Consider the following 18442-nt stretch of genomic DNA (forward strand, 5'->3'; position numbering starts at 1 on the left):
TCAAAGCCTTATTAAGGCACATCACCTCCAAGAGGCCTTCCCAGACTAAGCTCCAATTTTCCTCATCTGCCATTCCCTTCTGCGTCACCCTAACTTGCTCCCTTTGCTATTCCCCCCTCCCAGCCCCACAGCACTTTTGTACAGATCTGTAATTTTATTCGTTTGTATTGATGTCAGTCTTCCCCTGTCTAGACTGTAAGCTCGTTGTGGGCAGGGAATGTCACTGTTTATTGTTGTATTGTACTTTTCCAAGCGCTTAGTACAGTGCTCTGAACAGAGTAAGAGCTCCATAAATACGACTGAATGAATGAATGTATGAAGGAATGAAAGGTGGACCTGAAGGTAGGGCCATGGGCTCGGGGACGGTGAGGGAACACACACCAATTCCTCGCCCGGACCTTGCTCTATCTACAACTGGGCTACTCCCCACCTGTCTCCCTCAGCCCCCATCCTCCTTCTAACGACCCGGTCCCCTTTCCGCAGCCCCTCCAACCCAGTAAAGTTCTCCAGGGATCTCAAGGCACATTTCAAACTTTTCGCTGCCCCAAGAGGACAGGGGAGAATACCGGAGAGTTGGGAAGACCGAGAGCAGCAGAGGCAGAGGTTACGATAAATAAGGACGCAGAGAGGAGGGTGAAGATGCGGAAGTCGCGGGCCACCCTGGCCCCGGGATTCCGGTTTGGGGCAGAGAAGTCCAGAGAGCTCAAGGAAGCGGCCGCAGAACATCTAGCATATCCGGGAAGCGGCGACTGAGCTGGACTTGACACTAGCAGCGCAGAGTTCCCCTACCCGCCGGCAAAAGCCCCGGCACGGCTCTGGGAAGAGACAGGAGCCCCGGACAGTTGATCAGCTTAGTTCCCGCCTCCGCAGCATACAGCCTCATTCAGCCCCTCCGTAACCAGTGCTGGGCGGAATTCTATCCTCGCGCCTTTCCCACGGGCGCAAAACCTCCCTCCCCCATCCTTATTCCCAGGCACCAGAGCTGACAGCCCGGTTTTGGTGGTCTCCTCCCCCGCCCGGGGTTAATCTGGGACTCGTCAGGGGTGAGTGGGCGAACGTCACTGAGGCTGCTGCAGCTCATGCCTTAAGAGACCCTCGAGCCTCTTCGCAGCCCCCCACACCCATGCCTCCCCTCTCCGCCCGCAAGGACTGGACGCCGTCACCCTTGCATTGAGGATCCCAGAGCGCAGGCTGGAAGACCCTGCTCTGTCGTCGGCGGGGTCCGGGGCGACGCCGGGGGGCTCGCTGTCTCCCTTTGGCCCTCGGGGTCGTTCCTGGGCTCGACCCCCGCACAGAGCTCTTCCGCCCGAGCCCGGCCCATCACCTCCCGCACCACGCGGGCCAGGCGACCCCTGGTGGGGGCGGCGCCGGGGGAACCGTCCCGGGATTCCGCGCGAGGGGCGGGCCCCCCCCGGGGGGTCGTGTACAAGCACATTCGGGACACGGCCCTCTGCAGCCGCTCCACGGGTGAGCGGGCCTCGGGCTCCGGGGCCAAGATGCGCGGGGGCGGGCCCGAGGAGCAGGCCCAGATGGACGGCGACGGCGTGAACTTCTGCACGGGTGTCTTGGACACGTAGGAGTAGAGACAGAAGAAGGCGTCCGCAGTGACGGCCAGAGTCTGGACTTGCTTAAAGCGGCCTGCCGGGGGGAGGAAGCGATTGTTCGCAGGGAGCCAGAATTCAGGGCGCGAGAGGAGGGCGCTGGTATGATTCGCCTGGGGAAGAGAAGGCTGAGGGGCTAAGAGGGGCTAGAGCAGGGTAGCTTGGTAGAAAGAGCACGGGTTTGGCAGTCAGAGGTCGTGGGTTCTAATTCCAGCTCCTCCACTTGTCTGCTGTGTGACCTCGGGCAATCCACTAACTTCTCTGTGCTTCAGTTACCTCAGCTGTAAAATGGGGGTTAAAACTGTAAGCTCCATGTGGGACAACCTGATTACTCTAGATATAACCCAGAGCTTAGAACAGTGTTTGGCACACAATAAGCTCTTAACAAATGCCATAATTATTATTATTATTATAGAGCCTCACAAGGGTTATTCCCCAGGGGGCCACCGAGGCCGGAACTAGAGGGAACGAGCTGACTTTGCATTAGGAGGGAAGGAGGGCAGACTTTAGGGAATGCCCTCCCTCCTCACATCCGCCAAGCTAGCTCTCTTCCTCCCTTCAAGGCTGTACTGAGAGCTCACCTCCTCCAGGAGGCCTTCCCAGACTGAGTCCCCTCCTTCCTCTCCCCCTCCTACTCCTCTCCACCCCCCTACCTTATCTCCTTCCCTTCCCCACAGCACCTGTATATATGTATATATGTTTGTACGTATTTATTACTCTATTTATTTATTTATTTTACTTGTACATATCTATTCTATTTATTTTATTTTGTTAATATGTTTTGTTTTGTTCTCTGTCTCCCCCTTCTAGACTGTGAGCCCACTGTTGGGTAGGGACCGTCTCTATATGTTGCCAACTTGTACTTCCCAAACGCTTAGTACAGTGCTCTGCACACAGTAAGCACTCGATAAATACGATTGATTGATTGATTGATTGAGGCTGGACTAGACGAGACCCCTGTGGAGCAAAGCAGGAGAGGGAAGAGGGCCGGGTCAGGGTCAGTGGGGATGGAAGGGCAGACCTGGGTGGAGGGAAGATCCCGCGCCCAGCACTCACTCGCCAGCATCAGGCAGGGGTCCTCCATCTCGATGCGCTGCACCTGCGCCTTCAGAAACAGGCGAAAGTCGATGCCTCTGGCCTGCGATGGAGCGGCAAAGAAACGGGCGGGTATCCGGGTCGTGTCCTTGCGTTCATCCTGGGCGAAGCCGAGGCAGAACAGAACGTCCTCTGCGTCCTCCTGGCACTTGTCCAGGATTTCAGAGATGCTGGAGACACGTCCGAGGCAACCGGCGGACAGAGCGAAGCCGAATGGTTCCACGGTTAATGCAGGCTTGAAGGTATGGGCGAGCCCTAACCAGCCCGCCAAAGTGCCTTGGAGTTCTGGAGCCAAGAGACCTGGAGAGGTCACCTGGTACAGCCCTCTACCTCCATATTCATCAATCCCTGCAGTTTGTAGGGAGGATGGATTTAAAAGTCGGGGATGGAGAGGAGCAGGGGCAATTCTGCACCCTCTCAGGTCACTTTCCCCAGGTTTAAATCCCCCACGAACCAAGAAATCTTGTCTAACTTGATTCCCTCTCACTGCAGTTTTAAGCTACTTCCTCTTGTTCCAACATCTTTCCAGCTCATAGAACAGTGCTTGGCACATAGTAAGTGCTTAACAAATGCCATCATTATTATTTCCAGTTGCAGCACCCCCTCCTCCATCCCCACAAGCACTCAGGAGACCGGTAGACAGCCATCTCCTACGCCCCTTTACCCTTACTGGGCTTACCTGGAGCTGGTCTTACTGGTGAAACTGGTCATAGCACTGGACAGGCTGCAGCCAAGGTGCAGGCCCTGGCCCGGCCGGGCCACCTCCAGGAAACTTCTGCGGGGCGGTGGAAGGGAGAAATCAAATCCGGGGGCACAAAAAGCAATCCGCTGGCCATTTAGCTCTTATATCTGCCCATTAATAATGATAACAATTGTGCTTACTATATGCCAAGCACAATGCTAAGCCCTGGGATCGACACCAGGTATCACGCCCTGCACCCACATCCTCGGGCTCTGGCAAGGTTGAGAGGGGGCTTTAACAACCATGGTGCCCGCCACAGTGAAATGAGGCACATTACCTGGTGGGTAGTGTGACTCCTGCCAAGTCCGTGCCATGGGGAAGACAAAGCCCACCAAGTCTACCGAAGGGGACGCAGGCTTCTCACCTGGGGAAAAGTTTCCCGTTGGCTGCTAACAGCATCGCTACAGAGGTGCAGAGGTGGCGGTGGTGTCGGGAACGAAGGAGAGAGAGAGAGAGAAACAGAGAGTGATGGAGGAGGGAAGATTTATCAATCTCCCATAATCAAAGTTTTATTCCCAACTCTCTTTCTGCTTTCCTCCCCACATTCTCTCTCTACCTGCTCTCCCGTCGCTCCCTCTCTCCTCCCGTCCCTTTCTCCCTGTCTCTCTCCCCACTCTCTTCCCCCATTAGTTCTCCTCCTGTTTTCCTCCTCTCAATCCTTTCTGCTCTCCTCCCCCACTCCTTTCCCTCCTGCTCTCCCCTTCCCTCTCCTCATTCCCTTTCCTCTTGTTTTCCCCTTTCCCATCTCCTTCTGCTCGCCCCTTCCCTCCCTCTCCCCACTCCCCCTCCATCCTTCTCCTGTTCTTACCCCTCCCTCCCGCTCTCTACTCCCTCTCCTCATGTTCTTCCTTCTCCTTCCTTCCACCTCCTTCCTTCACGCCTTCCCCTCACCCCCTCGCCTCACGTTCTATTGCTCCCACTGTCACACCCTCGCTTCTCTCCTATTACTGGATCATCCAGGGCACAGTTGGCAATGCCCTGCGACCCAAAAGGCAAGTTACATTTTCTGCCAATCTCCAATCCTCGGAGACCTGACCTTCGACTTTTCCAATAACGCCGGCCCACTGGCTCCCACAGCTCCGGTGGACTGAAAGGGTGTGGGAGGGGAGTCTGGTCGGCTGACCTTCTGCTCTCGTCCTGTCCTCCCTCCTGGGAAGTGAGGGCAGGAAGAGGTTGACTTGGAAGAAGCTGCCTCCTGCCACTTCCAGGGTCTCACTCCTCAGGTCTCACCTATTCACCCTCCTTTCCTATTGTGCCCTCCCTTCCCAGTCTTTCCCCTTGGATCTTGCCCCCACCTTCTGCCCCCAAACCTCGCACCCGATCTGCTCTTTACCTTCCGCTCCCAGGGTCAGGTCATCGTCCAAACTGGTCGCGGTGCTGTAGAACCCTTCAGGCCGGGAGGGAGGGTGCAGATGACGTCGGAGAGAGAGAGAAGGATGGAGGGAGGGATAGAAGGAGGGATGAAAGGAGGGATGGAGGAGGAATGGAAGAAATGAAAGGAGAGGTAGAGGGACGATAGGGGGAGGGATGGGGTAAAGAGAGGGATAGACAGAGGAAGGGTGGAGGGATTAAAGGTGTGAGGGGTGAAATGAGGGGAGGGATTGAGGGGTGCAGGAGCATTGAGAGAGGGGCCAAAGAACAGGTAGATACTTCTTACCTATAGTGACCAAGATCAATCTGATTATCCTGTATCTACCCCAGGGTTTAGCATATTGCATTACATATAGTAAGCACTTTACAAATATCAAGATCATTATTATTATTATCTACATAACCTAATCTCACACAAAAACCTCCCCACAATGCACAAATACATTCAAACACATGGACACAGGACGTTCCCCACATCTACAACCACACAAAACACACACAATCTTACACACACAAACCATTGCATTCATCACCCTGCGCACACAAACACACACCGAACACAAAGACCCACATTGCTATCACATGAACACACAGATGTACACCCACCTTCTACATAAACACACTTCTGTAAAACGGAACACATGTGCAAACATCCATGCTTGTAAATATGCATATACCCAAAACACCCATATGTGCACATTCCCCAACCCACCCATATTTAGAGGCTTGCAGGCCTCCACATTAGCTTACAATAATCACTCCTTCTCTCCCCTCGCTAGCCCCGTCGGAGTTGACATGGTCGGATTCAGAACTCACCATCGGTGATTGACAGGCTGGGCTCCTCCTCCGGCCCCTCCTCCGAGCACCTGTCACAATGACAACACTGACCCGTTGTCCCTGTCCTCCCTCCGCAGCCCTAGAAAGCCACCCCTGGCACAGCGGCCCCCAGAAGAGGAGAGAAGCTTAGGCCCAGAGAGGTCAAGCGCCCGCCTCCAATTCCCTCAGCGAGTGAGTGCCCAAACAGCGATCAGAGCCCTGGATTTCCCTTCCCAGGATGGACTCAGCCCCTCTGCCCAGCTCCCAGGGGGTAGCCAGTGAGAGACTCCCTCTGCATCAACTCTGCAGTGTCGCGGGAGGGAACAGAGAGGTTCTGGGGGCGGAGAGGAGGGGGTGGAAGACAGAGACACAGAGAGACAGAGACACAGTAATGGAAGCATAGAGGCCCAGACACACGGAGATCCAGAAAACTCAGAGACTTAGAGGCACAGTGACAGAAACGCAGAGAAAGAGACACAGAGACATTGATAAAGACTCAGAAAGACAGAAACTCAGAGACTCACAGAGGCAATGGCTGAGACACAGGGACAAGCAGAGTGTGTGTGTGTGTGTGTGTGTGTGTGTGTGTGTGTGTGTGTGTGTGTGTGTGTATTCCAGAGCACCTCCTTTCCTTCCCACAGATCCTCCTGCTCTCCAGGTCAGGCGTGATATCTGACCCTCCCCCCCACAACCCCGACAACCGCAATCTTCCCTCTCCTCCCCACCCAGGGCAAAACCGCGAGAACTGTAGCAGGGGGGATCGAGGTTAGACAGTTGGGGTGGAGTCTCACCCGCAGTCCCGCAGCCAGTGCTCAATCTGGAAGGCGGGGCTCCCTGGGGGACAGAAACCAGGTTATGGCATTTGAGTTTTTACAGAATCCCGCTAGGGGGAGCTCGTTTCAGCCTAGCTCTGGATCTTCATCATCATCAATCGTATTTATTGAGCGCTTACTATGTGCAGAGCACTGTACTAAGCGCTTGGGAAGTACAACTTGGCAACATATAGAGACAGTCCCTACCCAACAGTGGGCTCGCAGTCTAAAAGGGGGAGACAGAGAACAAAACCAAACATACTACCAAAATAAAATACATAGAATAGATATGTACAAGTAAAATAAATACAGTAACAAATATGTACAAACATCATCAATCATATTTACTGAGCGCTTACTATGTGCAGAGCACCGTACTAAGCGCTTGGGAAGTACAAATTGGCAACATATGGAGACAGTCCCTACCCAACAGTGGGCTCGCAGTCTAAAAGGGGAAGACGGAGAACAAAACCAAACATACTACCAAAATAAAATAAATAGAAAAGATAGGTACAAGTAAAGGGGCCGGGAGTGACTGGTGCGACTCCTAAAGGTCCAGACAATCACCCCGCTACCGAACTGGAAAAGGCTTTCAGCCTTCTCCTCTCCAGGCGGGGCCGTCCTGTCTTCACAAACTGGTCCCCTCCTTTACATCCGCGTACATCCCCCTACCCCCCGACTTCTCCCCCTCGCTGCCATCTTCACCTTCCTCGAAGACATCATCCAGCGGTGGAGGCTCCTCTTCGGGCTCCCCGGGCAGCGCTGCAGTTGCCGCTGTCCTCGCCTCTTCCTCTTCCTCCTCCTCCTCCTCCAGCCCCCGGGGCCGCCGGCGCCGGCTCTGTCTTAGCCAAGCCCGACGCCGCTCCCAAGACGCGGGACTCAGTGTCGAAGGACCGTCCATGGTCCTGACCCTCCCCCTGGGGCTCAGAGCCCGATCCAGCGGCAGTGGCTCTCTGTATGGGGAACAATGGGAGAAAACAGAGCAGGGGTCAGGACGCCCCTGCCCCTGTCTTTAGGCTTTTCCTGGAATGTCTCCAAAGAAGGGGTGTCCTCAGCCTTCTCCCTCGTTCTGACGCAGAGCCCATCCATGGCTCCAGGAAGTCCTCCCAGTTGTCTACCCTCTCTCTCTCCCTGTCCTTTCTAAAAGCCAGTGGGCTGGTGCAATTATTATTATTGTTATGACCTTCCAGGAAGCAGCATGGCCTAGTGGATTGAGCACAGGCTTGGGAATCAGAAGGTCATGTGTTCTAAACCTGGCTCTGCCACTTGTCTGCTGTGAGACTTGGGCAAGTCACTTAACTTCCCTGGGCCTCAGTTTCCTCATCTGTAAAATGGAGATGAAGACCATGAGCCCCATGTGGGACAACCTGATGACCTTGTACCCATTCCAGCACTTAGAAAAGTGCTTGGCACATAGTAAGCGCTTAACAAACACCAATATTATGATTATTATTATTATTATTATTATTATTATTATTATTATTAACTACCCCAGTGCTTAGAACAGTGCCTGGCACATAGTAAGCACTTCACAAAAACCAAATGTCATTATTACTAATATTATTATTATCATCATTTGAATTCAAGACTTTAGTTCTGCACTGCAATGCCCGCCCCCTGACCCAAATGTATTATGGGGGGGGGGGGGGGTTTCTTCCGTGCATCCCGATCACCCCCATCCTGAACTGATAGACCCGTGTGGGCAAAGGAGCCCCCACCTTCTGTGCTCACTTTAACGGGTTTCTCCCAGTGAGATTCCTTGGAATGCCCCCATCCCTCACCCCAAGCCCACCACCACCACTGGGGAGGAGGAATAATAATAATAATTGTGGTATTTGTTAAGCACTTACTATGTGCCAGGCACTGAACTAAGTGCTGGGGTGGATACAAGCAAATTGGATTGGACACAGTCCCAGTTTCAAATGGGGCTCACAGTCCTTCCCTTGCCTGACGCAGAGGGAGGAGAGGGTAGGTGTATCCTGGGTGGTAGAAGAGGTTGGGTCTCCCAGCGTCCCCCCCTACCCAGCCCCCAGCCCAACTTGGCCTTGACCGGAAACTTGTGGCCTGGCTGTGGGAGCTGGTAACCCGGCTGTTGCAGCCGATAAGGGCATATCCAGGCACTGCGCGGGGACCTGGTGGGCGGGGCCCTGGGTCACTCTGGCTAAAAGATTCCTGAACGTGGATGGCTGGAGTTCATGAACTGCTCAGCTTTCCCTTCCAGCAGCTCTTTTCCCCCAAGCTCCTATGCGGGAAGAACTACTTTACCCAGGAGGATGAGGGGGATCTGTTTGCAGCTGTGTTTCCATCCTCCCATCTGAGTCTCAGAGCTGCACCCACCCCAGTGAGCTGCCTGGGGAGCAGGGAGGAGGAATAATTATAATAACTGTGGTATTTGTTAAGCACTTACTATGTGACAGGCTCTGTACTAAGCTCTGGGTTGCATCCAAGCAAATCGGATTGGACATGGTCCCTGTTCCAAATGGGTTTCACAGTCTCACTCCCCATTTTACAGATGAGGGAACTGAGGCCCAGATAGATTAAGTGACTTGCCCAAGGTCACGCAGCTGACAGGTAGCAGAGCTGGTATTAGAACCCATGACTTTCAAACTTCCAGGCCTGTGCTCTATCCACTGTGCCTTGCTGCTTCCCCCAGGAACTACCCTGGTGCGAAGGGGGATGGGTCTGGGATGTTGGGACAGGGATGGGCCTGGGGGCGTGGGAACAGAGGACGGGACTGTCAGGGAGCAGGACAGGCCTCTTGGGAAGAGGGGACGGACTTGGGATGTGGGCAAGGGGGATGTACCTGGTGAGGAGGGGGGACAAGGCTGGTGAGAAGGGGAAAAGGCCTGGGGTGTGGAGAAGGGGGATGGACTTGGTGGGAAGAGGAGTCATACCTGGGATATGGAAAGTGAGGTGTGTCTGGTGGGTGGGGAAGGAGGATAGGCCTGGGGAGTGGGGTGAGGGGAATGGGCCAAACTTCCCTATCCCATCCCATTCCCCGGTTGCAGGGGGATGAGACTCCTGGAGATAACCTAATCGCATCCTTGGGCCTGTGATCCAGGGACCCGCCCAGACTCCTCTCTGCCTGGAGGCAGGGGAATGACCCAGATGGCCTCTGTCCAGAAGCCAAGCCAATCAAGGCTGCCCAGGAGGAAGCCACTGCAGATAAATAATCTGTTCCCTCTGGGCTGGCAGCCATCGGTGTCTAATCAGCAGTAGGCAGGCCCCATGTCTGCAGGAGGGTGGAAGTGGGGGCCAGATGACCCGGGAGTCTGGCAGAAGCTCGGAGGAGAGGGGTCAGTTCTATTTCCCCTCTCCTGCCTTGCCCACCCAAAGTGAACAAGTTGGGGAGACTCAGTCAGGCCCACCATTCCTACTCCAACCCAGTCCACACACTCATCTCCTCTAACTTCAACCTACTCACTGCACTTCCACCTTGTCTAGCTCACCACCAGCCCCTCGCCCACATCCTACCTCTGTTCAGGAACTCCCTCCCCCTTCTTATCTGACACGCCACCACTCTCCCCATCTCCAAAGTCCTCCTGACATCACATCTCCTCCAAGAAGCCTTCCCTAATCTTTCATTTCCTTTCCCTATTTGTCCTCCCCTCTGTGTTGCCTGAGCACTTGGTCCTGTACCCCTTAAGCAGTTTGATACTCAGCCCACATCCAGCCCAACAGCATTTATTTCACATGTCCTTACAACTCTGCCCCTTCCCCATCAGCACTTTATTTTAACTTCTGTCTCCCCAAGACAGAAGTTAACTGTCAAGACAGAGTTAACTTCTGAACTCCAAAGTGGCAAGGATTGCCCTTGCTGTTCAGAGCAAGGGAAGGGATGGAGCCAGGACCAGATACACTCTGCTGTCAGGGGCGGTAGGAGGAACCCAGGGTGGATCTTTTCAACTCCCACCTGGTCTTGTGATAATAATATAATTATTATAGTATTTGTTAAGTGCTTACTATGTGCCAGGCATTGTACTAGCACTCAGGCAAATATCAGCAAATCTGATTGGACACAGTCCATGTCCCACATGGGGCTCTTAGGCTCAATGCCCATTTTACAGATGAGGTAACTGGGGCCTAGAGAAGTGAAGAGACTTGTCCAAGATCACACAGCAGATAACGGGCAGAGCAGGGTTTAGAACCCATGACCTTTTAACTCCCAGGCCTGTGTTTTATCCACAACTCCATGCTGCTGATGTTTGGAACATTGAACTCCCCAGGTCATCCTTGTCATCCCCTGCCTCCGGCCAAGGCTGCCCCGGTCTTCTCTGACTCGACACCTATGCACCACTTCTCCCACATCTCCCCCGGGGCCCGTCCCTGGCTGCCTCAACCTTGCATGCTGGGAAGCTCTTCCTGTGTTCTACCTCTAGTTTAGTCATTCTGAAAATGTGGTCAGCATGCATTCACTCTCCTCCATCCGCTGTGCCCCAACTCTACAGGAGGAGCTTTTAGGTTCCAGGGAGGTTGTGGATAAGAAGTGGCAGGAGAGTTAAGATTCCAGATGCAGTGGAAAACTTTCCAACTGCCCTGACTGGAGCTGACTACATGTCTTGGGGAGAGGGTGTGGGGACCCTCTAACCTGAGCAGCTTTGGGGAAGGAAGAGAGGATTCCGATGGAGAAAGAGTGTGAGTGGGGAGTCAAGGGACCTGGACTTCGCTGGCTGTGCTCCACCTGACTTGCTATGGCACCTCAGGAAAGTCATCTACCCTCTCTGGGCCTCCATTTCCCCACAGCACAGGGACAGTTTCCCCCACTCCACGTGAATGCTCAGTTCATACCGCCAGGAGAACATTAATGGTAAAGGAGCGATAAGGCAGAAGGATGGGTGGGAAGCCCTCTCGGTTCCCCTTCGAAGAGGAGTGGAACTTTTTTGTGGGTGTGGGGGGGTCTCTCACTTCCATCAGCCCTCCCACTCCCTGGCAGTTCTCAGATCACCCTCAGCCCCCGCGAACCCAGCCCCGGTCTGGCTGGACCCACCTGTTCCCCTGTAGAATGCCACCTTGGCCATGGGTGTCCACGGGCTGCGGCCGGCTCCGGACCAGCAAAAGTCCCCCGGCCCTCGGCCCCCAGCCCAGGGCATGGTGCGTCCAAGCCGAGGGAGCGAGGCAGGGCGGGACCAGGGAGGGCGCGCCGGCAACCGTTGTCCCAGGGCTGCTGGCGTCAGCATGAGAAGAGGAAGTGCCTGGGGGAGCGGAAATGAGAAAAGATAAACACACACACACACACACACACACACACACGCAGACACATGCATTCAGAAACACACACACACACACACATATTTGAGACACATACAAGACCCAGGCACCCAGACACACACAGAGAAACACATATAAAAACAAACACCCAGAGGTCCACACAAAGAGACACAGATGCCCAGAGGCACACAGACAGGTACACAGTCACAAACACATAGACTCTGAGGGTTTGAGTGCCAAGAAGAGTGCTAGTGCCACTGAGGGTGAGACCTCCCCCCCACCCCAGCCTCAACCCCAGTCCCACACCACTTATGTTCCCAACTTTACACTCTGTCATTTCCCTTATCAGCAATTTATTTTAATGTCTGTCTCCCCACTTAGACTGCAAACTTCTTGTGAGCAGAGATCATGTCTACTAACTCAATAGTATTGTATTTACCAAGCTTTTAGTACAGCGCTCTGCACACAGGAAGCACTCAGTAAATATCATTGATTGATTGATCTATTGATTAAGTACCCCTGGGTGTGTGAGTTCTGCTTCCTGAGATCCCTTTCCTGATGAAACCCACTGAGCTTGGCACTAGGAAGAAGAGGTTTTGCATGCGGGAGGAGCAGCAGGGGGTGGGGAGCGACTGGGAAGCAGAAGCCTTTCTCTTCTCTCACTATGCACTGGGGCAGTGCCAGTGCAGCTGCCCATCGAGGTTGCCCGGGAACTCGGCTGGCACTGCCAAGGTCCCTGCTCGCCCCGGGCTCCCCAGCTGGGTGCTGAGGCTGTGGTCCAGAGGTCACCACTGTTGCTCCACTCGCACTGCCCCACCCCTTAGCTACCTCCATGCCCAGAAGAGGTGCACTCCGGGAGGAGAGGGGGTAGCGTGGTGGGTAGCGTGGGATCTTTCTCTGAGGTCTTCTTTTCTCTCCTTCCCCTACCCCCAACCTTCAGGCCAAGCCTGTTATCCAAGGAAAGAGATGATTCCCCCTCCGGGGACAGACCATTCGCTTCCATAGTGACAGAGGCTCAAAGGGTCCTGGGGCTGGATAGGTCACCCCTCTGAGACCTTCGTTCCCCCGAGAAAGACAACCTACAGCTTCCCAGGGGAGCACAGCCCGAGGTCTCCATATATAGGAAGTTCTTCCCTTGGCCTAGCCCTGATTCCTCCTGCTGTGAGCAAGTTCACTACTGAAGGCAGAGAAATAATCACGCAGAGAGAGATGTAGAGAACCAGAGAAAGAGAGACGAGATTGATAGGCAGAGGCAGGAGCCAGGAGAGAGATGGAAAGAAACAGAGAGAGAGCGGGGGTGGGAAAGGGCGGGGATTAGAGACAAGAGCAGAGTGGGAGGCAGAGTGAGAGGTTAAAGGAGACTATGAAACTTGGCTAGAGCGGCAGCAGCAGCAGCAGCAGCAGCAGCAGCAGCAGCAGCTCTACCACCTTTTCTTTCCGCTCCCCAATCACCAGGAATTTTATGCCTTCCGTTGGCCTTCAGCCTTAAGTACCTTCGCCTACTCCCTGTGTTTCCAGACCGTGACCTCCGTGACCTGTGCCCCTCCGTTCCCCACCTTCTCTGAAGCCTCGCCCAGGGGCCATTAGCCCCCTGCAGCCAGAAAGGGCTGCACTCTCCCTAGGGTTTTCTTTTTACGGCCAGGAAATTCTGCCTTAAGTCTGACCTGAGTCCTTCTTGCTGCAGTGGAAGGCCCTTACTTCGGGGTGTGTCATTCATGAAGCCAGAGCCCGGGCTTCCAGCCTCGCCTCCCTCCCTCCTTCCCGTGTAATTGGACCGGGGAGACAACACTATAGAGTGCCCTCCAGGGCATCCGAGAGCTTCGGTTCCATGTCTGGCCCTCCCACTTCGGCCAGGTGAAATTCGGGCTGGGCTTGAAAGGGAGACAGAGGGCTGAACCCTAGGACACTCTGAGGTTCTGTTCTTTCCTCAGAATGGCCCTGCGATTCTGGATCGTCCTCGGCTCCTTCCTTGTGGGCAGGGAATTGTCTGTTTATTGTTGTATTGTATTCTCCCAAGCACTTAATTCAGTGCTCTGCACAGAGTAAGCGCTCAATAAATAAGACTGACTGATTGACTGATTGGAGCTATAGCTGGAGGGGCTTGTCCTGGCTGGAGCAGGGGTGGGAAAGGATTGAGGAGGGTAGCTTCCCGTGCTTGTTGGGAGCCTGTGCCCACCCTTCCCATCTGGGTGTAGCCTGTACGTGAGCTAGGGCCCACCTCCTGGAGCCACAAACTCTTTGTATTATGGGCCTGGCTCTCCCCTAAGCCCTTGAGGGAGTATAGTAACGAGAACCAAGTTCTATGCTCTCAGGGAATTTACAGACAAATGAAAGAGACAGGAAAAAATTATTTACTGTCAGTGAAAACCAGAAGATCAAGGATAAGCAGGAAGCCATTCTACCCCAACAGGATGGAACAACTGAATAAATTCTTGATGCATAGATGAATACATAGATAATATATTATCATCTGTGTATGCAATTAGTTAAAATATCCATGAGCACTCCCTTCCCTTTATCCCATAGGCCACTGCTTTCCTCACCTTTGAAGCCCTTCTAAAAATCACATTTCCTCCAGGAATCCTTCCCTGATTAATCTCTCATCTCCCCATTGCTATTTTCCTTCCCTACTGTGTCACATACTCAGTACGTACTTAGTTACTTGATTGCCCACTGTCCCTCAGCACTTATGTACTTATCCTTCCCCTACCTTTAATTTATTTTAGTGTATGACTACCCTGCTAGATTGTAGATGCTTTGAGGGCAGGGATTCTGTCTACTTATTCTGTTGTGTTCTCCTAAACGCTTAGTTTAGTGTTCTGCACATGGTAAGTGCACATTAAATGCCATTGTTGATAAGAGCTTCCAGTAGCATTCATATATGTAAATGACAAAGATGGGAATTGGTCTGGGGTATTGGAAATTAGCTCGGGAAGGCCTCCAGGGGTTGGTGGAATTTCTGGAGGCTTTAAATAAGGACAGAGTTGTGGTTTGGAGGATTGGAAGGAGGAGGATTCAACGAGGGAAAGAGGGGGCCGCAGAATGGGAGAATGTTTTGAGGTGGAAGTCACATTCTCTCCCCTCTTCTCTGTGCTCTGCAAACTCTGAAGGAAACCGAGCTAATGGACCACCTGAAGCAATCAATTAATCGACCACTGTATTAATTAATTAATTACTTAATTAATTAATCCACGGTATTTATTGAGAGCCCACTGTGGGCGGTGAGCGGTTTTACACCAAGGAAACATCAGCACCACAGAACTGAATTCCTTCCACTTAGTTCAGGCCTGAAAAATGATGCACCGATTGACAAGAAAGTGGGAAAATGAATCAAAGAAGCTGGCATGGACCTGGGGATAATAGCAGGCGGAATTGGGTCCCAGGCTTGGTAGCCAGAGGACTTGTGTTCTAATTCCGGTTCTGCCAAATGCCTGCTGTGTGACTTTCACGTCTTTATGCCTCAGTTTCCTCAAGTGTAAAGTGGGAGTTGGATACCTTTTCTCCCTCCCCCATTTGACTGTGAGCCCAATGTGGAACAGGAACTATATCCTATCTGATTAATTTGTATCTTATCCCAGCTCTTGGAACAGTGATTGACACATACTGATTACTTAACATAAACCATTGAAAAACGTGGCAGAGGCAGAATTAGAATCCAGGTCTTCTGACTCCCAGGCCTGTTCTCAGTCTACTAGAACACATTGCTTCTCTCTGAATGTCTTCTGGTACTTCTGTGGAGAAGATCGCCAGCAGCGAGAGGGATAATCTGCGTCTGATGCAGGCCCCCAGAGGCTCCCCGGAGAAGAGGAGCCCTCTTGGGGGTCCCCTCTTCGACCCGCGAAATCTGCCTGGGCCCCAAAGAGGAGGCAGATGATTCTGGTCCAGGCACCAGGTTGCCGTTACGACAATGGCCATTAGGTGGCGACATACACCCACAGTGGAAGGAAAAAGGACCAGGGAGAAGCTGAAAAGAGCCCGGACCAGTGATCAGCCAGCCCGCTGAGTCCATCTCCATATTCAAGGTCTAAAGCGCCAGGAACAGAAGTCTGGGGGCCGAGCTGGATCCCCCGAGAGGCGGGATCTTCTGAACCTCGCTCTGACCCAGAAGGGATCCCCTTCCAGACTGTGAGCCCGTTGTTGGGTAGGGTTTGTCTCCATTTGTTGCCGAATTGTACTTCCCAAGCGCATAGTACAGTACTCTGCACACAGTAAGCGCTCAATAAATATGGCTGAATGAATGAACGAATGAAGGGGTCTGAGGGTCCGGCCCTTCAGTGGGAGAGGGAGTAGAGAAGTCAGACTCAGGAGGAGGGAGAACGAGTATTGGATCCCCATTTTACTGAAGAGAAAACTGCAGCACAGAGATAATAACAATAATAATGGTATTTGTTAAGTGCTTACTATGAGCCAGGCACTGCTCTAAGTGCTGGGGTAAATACAAGATAATTGGGTTGGAAACAGACCCTGTCCCAAACTGGGCTGGACACAGACCCTGTTCCAAATTGGGCTCATAGTCTTAATCCCCATTTTACAGATGAGGGAACTGAGGCACAGAGAAGTTAAGTGATTTGCCCAACGTCACGCAACAGGCAAACAGCGAGGTCTAGTGGAAAAATCAAGGGCTTGGTAGTCAGATGATTTGGGTTCTAATCCCGGCTCCGCCACATTCCTGCTGGGTGACCTTGGGCAACTCACTTAACTTTGGAGAAGCAGCAAGGTGTAGTGGATAAAGTGGATTATAGAAGTGGCGTGGCTCAGTGGAAAGAGCACGGGCTTGGGAGTCAGAAGTCGTGGGTTCTAATCCCAGCTCCGCCATTTATCAGCTGTGTGACTTTGGGCAAGTCACTTGACTTCTCTGTGCCTCTGTTACCTCATCTGGAAAATGGGGATTAAGACTGTGAGCCCCATGTGGGACAACCTGATGATCTTGTATGACTCCCAGCGCTTAGAACAGTGCTTGGCACATAGTAAGTGCGTAACAATTGCCATCATTATTATAAAGCACGGACCTGGGTATCAGATGGTCAAGGGTTCTTATCCCAGCTCAGCCACTTTTCTGCTGTGTGAACTTGGGCAAGTCACTTAACTTCTATGGGCCTCAGTTACCTCCTCTGCAAAATGGGGATTGAGAATGTGAGCCTCACATGGGACAGGGACTGAGTTTAACTCAATTTGCGTGTACCCACCCCAGCGCTTAGTACAGTGACTGGCATACAGTAAATGCTTAACAAATACCACAATTATTATAATTCTCTGTGCCTTGGTTCTCCTGTTGTCCCTCCTACTTAGACTATGAGCTCCATGCAGGGCAGAGACTGTTTCCAATCTAATTCACTTGCATCTACCCCAGCGATACAGTGTTTGTCATATAGTAAGCTCTTAAGAAATACTGTCTAAAAAGAAGTCTTCCTGGGCTCCCTCCCCCTTTCTCAGACCCCTGGAATGGGCTAGCAGAGACTGGAACAAGATACTGGGAGCTGGAGGGAAGGGCCCAGCCAGGGAGGTGGGTGCCATAGTTGCCCACTTTGCCATCGGTCCCCCCAGCTCATTTGACGGTTTCTCTGGGAGTTGGGCGAGGAAAGATGGTGTGGAGAGGTCACCTAGGTCCATACCCCGACCTACACCCTGCCGATAACTCTAGGCCTAAAGCAGCCTCCTGGGGAATACATCTCTCTCTTTCCCTGTCATCCCTCGCATCTCTCCGTTCTCTCCTGGGCTCCCTTGCCCCTGACTAATCGCCCTCAGACCCTCGTCTGGCCAGCCCCCCGCCCCCGCCTCCGGCCATCCCTCCTCCGGCCACCCCCTCGCCCCATCCCCCACAGTCACCCAGGCCAGCTGTCTGGATTCAATCAATCAGGTCCCGAAGAACAGCATGGCCTAATTAGGTTTTCTGGGTCCCTCTGGTCCCCTCTGAGGCCAGGCCCAAGCCCCCTCCACACCCCTCGTGGCTCCCAGGCGGCGGTGAATTCTTTGCCAGTGTTTGCTCAGGGTCCCGCCCCTCCGCCCCCATTGTTCTCTCTCCACTCCGATTGCCCCCAAATCTGATTAGGTTTGTTTGATCGAGGGACAGAGGGAGAGCGACAGGCTGGAGGGTACATTGGAAGGGTCTCCCACCCCGTTCTCTACGTCATCCTACCCCCGCCCCCGTTCCTTTGTAGGGATACACCTCGACCGGCTGAGACAGGTGGCTAAGGGTGGCTAGAGAAGCCATCAATCCCGACTCCTTCTTCCCTCCCCATCCCTCAGCTCTCCAACTCCAAATCTTCCTGGCAGTCTAATTTTGATCTCAGTTTAAGGGTCTGGGGTGGGGATTGTCGAACCTCCAAGAGGCCGTCACGTCCCTGCCCCACCTCCAGGTAGACCCATGCCTAGGACTCTCTAAAAGGCCTTCGCCAGGGCGGGGACAATCCCCATGGCTGAAAAATGGAAGGAGGCCCTCTCCTAGTCTGGGCTCCGAGAAGGTGCCAGGGGGCTCCGCACCCCAAGCACTGACCCTTCCGGAGATCACGGATGGTGATGGAGCCGACACCTTTGCCACACCCAGAAGCAAGGGGAGGAACTTGATGATTTCCATACTGCAATGGAAGTGCCCACAACCTAGCATCCCCTACGCTCTCCTCTCCTTTCCTCAATCTGTCAATCAATGGAATTCTTTGTGCCCTTATTGTGCGCAGAGCACTGTACTAAACTTATGGGACAGTACAGTACAACAGAGTTGGTAGACATGTTTCCTGCCCACAAGGAATCTACTCTCCGCTTTGTCTATGCATCTGCTGAGTGACCTTGGACGAGTCACT

At 53.2% G+C, this 18442-nt stretch overlaps 1 protein-coding gene across 1 annotated transcript; it reads right to left on the reverse strand.

The window, feature by feature from the left end:
• Positions 1 to 265: 265 nt before the first annotated feature.
• Positions 266 to 11504, reverse strand: TESPA1 (thymocyte expressed, positive selection associated 1). The gene is made up of 9 exons (XM_038752959.1): positions 11425 to 11504; positions 7143 to 7390; positions 6417 to 6459; positions 5626 to 5675; positions 4772 to 4825; positions 3803 to 3839; positions 3376 to 3471; positions 2658 to 2866; positions 266 to 1638 (listed from the first exon to the last, which is right to left on the reverse strand). The coding sequence occupies exons 2-9, from the start codon at positions 7336 to 7338 to the stop codon at positions 1160 to 1162; spliced, it is 1164 nt and encodes a 387-aa protein (XP_038608887.1). The 5' UTR covers positions 7339 to 7390; positions 11425 to 11504; the 3' UTR covers positions 266 to 1159.
• Between the last annotated feature and the right edge of the window lie 6938 nt (positions 11505 to 18442).

This window comes from Tachyglossus aculeatus, chromosome 10 (genome assembly GCF_015852505.1).
Source record: "Tachyglossus aculeatus isolate mTacAcu1 chromosome 10, mTacAcu1.pri, whole genome shotgun sequence".
Lineage (NCBI taxonomy): Eukaryota > Metazoa > Chordata > Mammalia > Monotremata > Tachyglossidae > Tachyglossus > Tachyglossus aculeatus.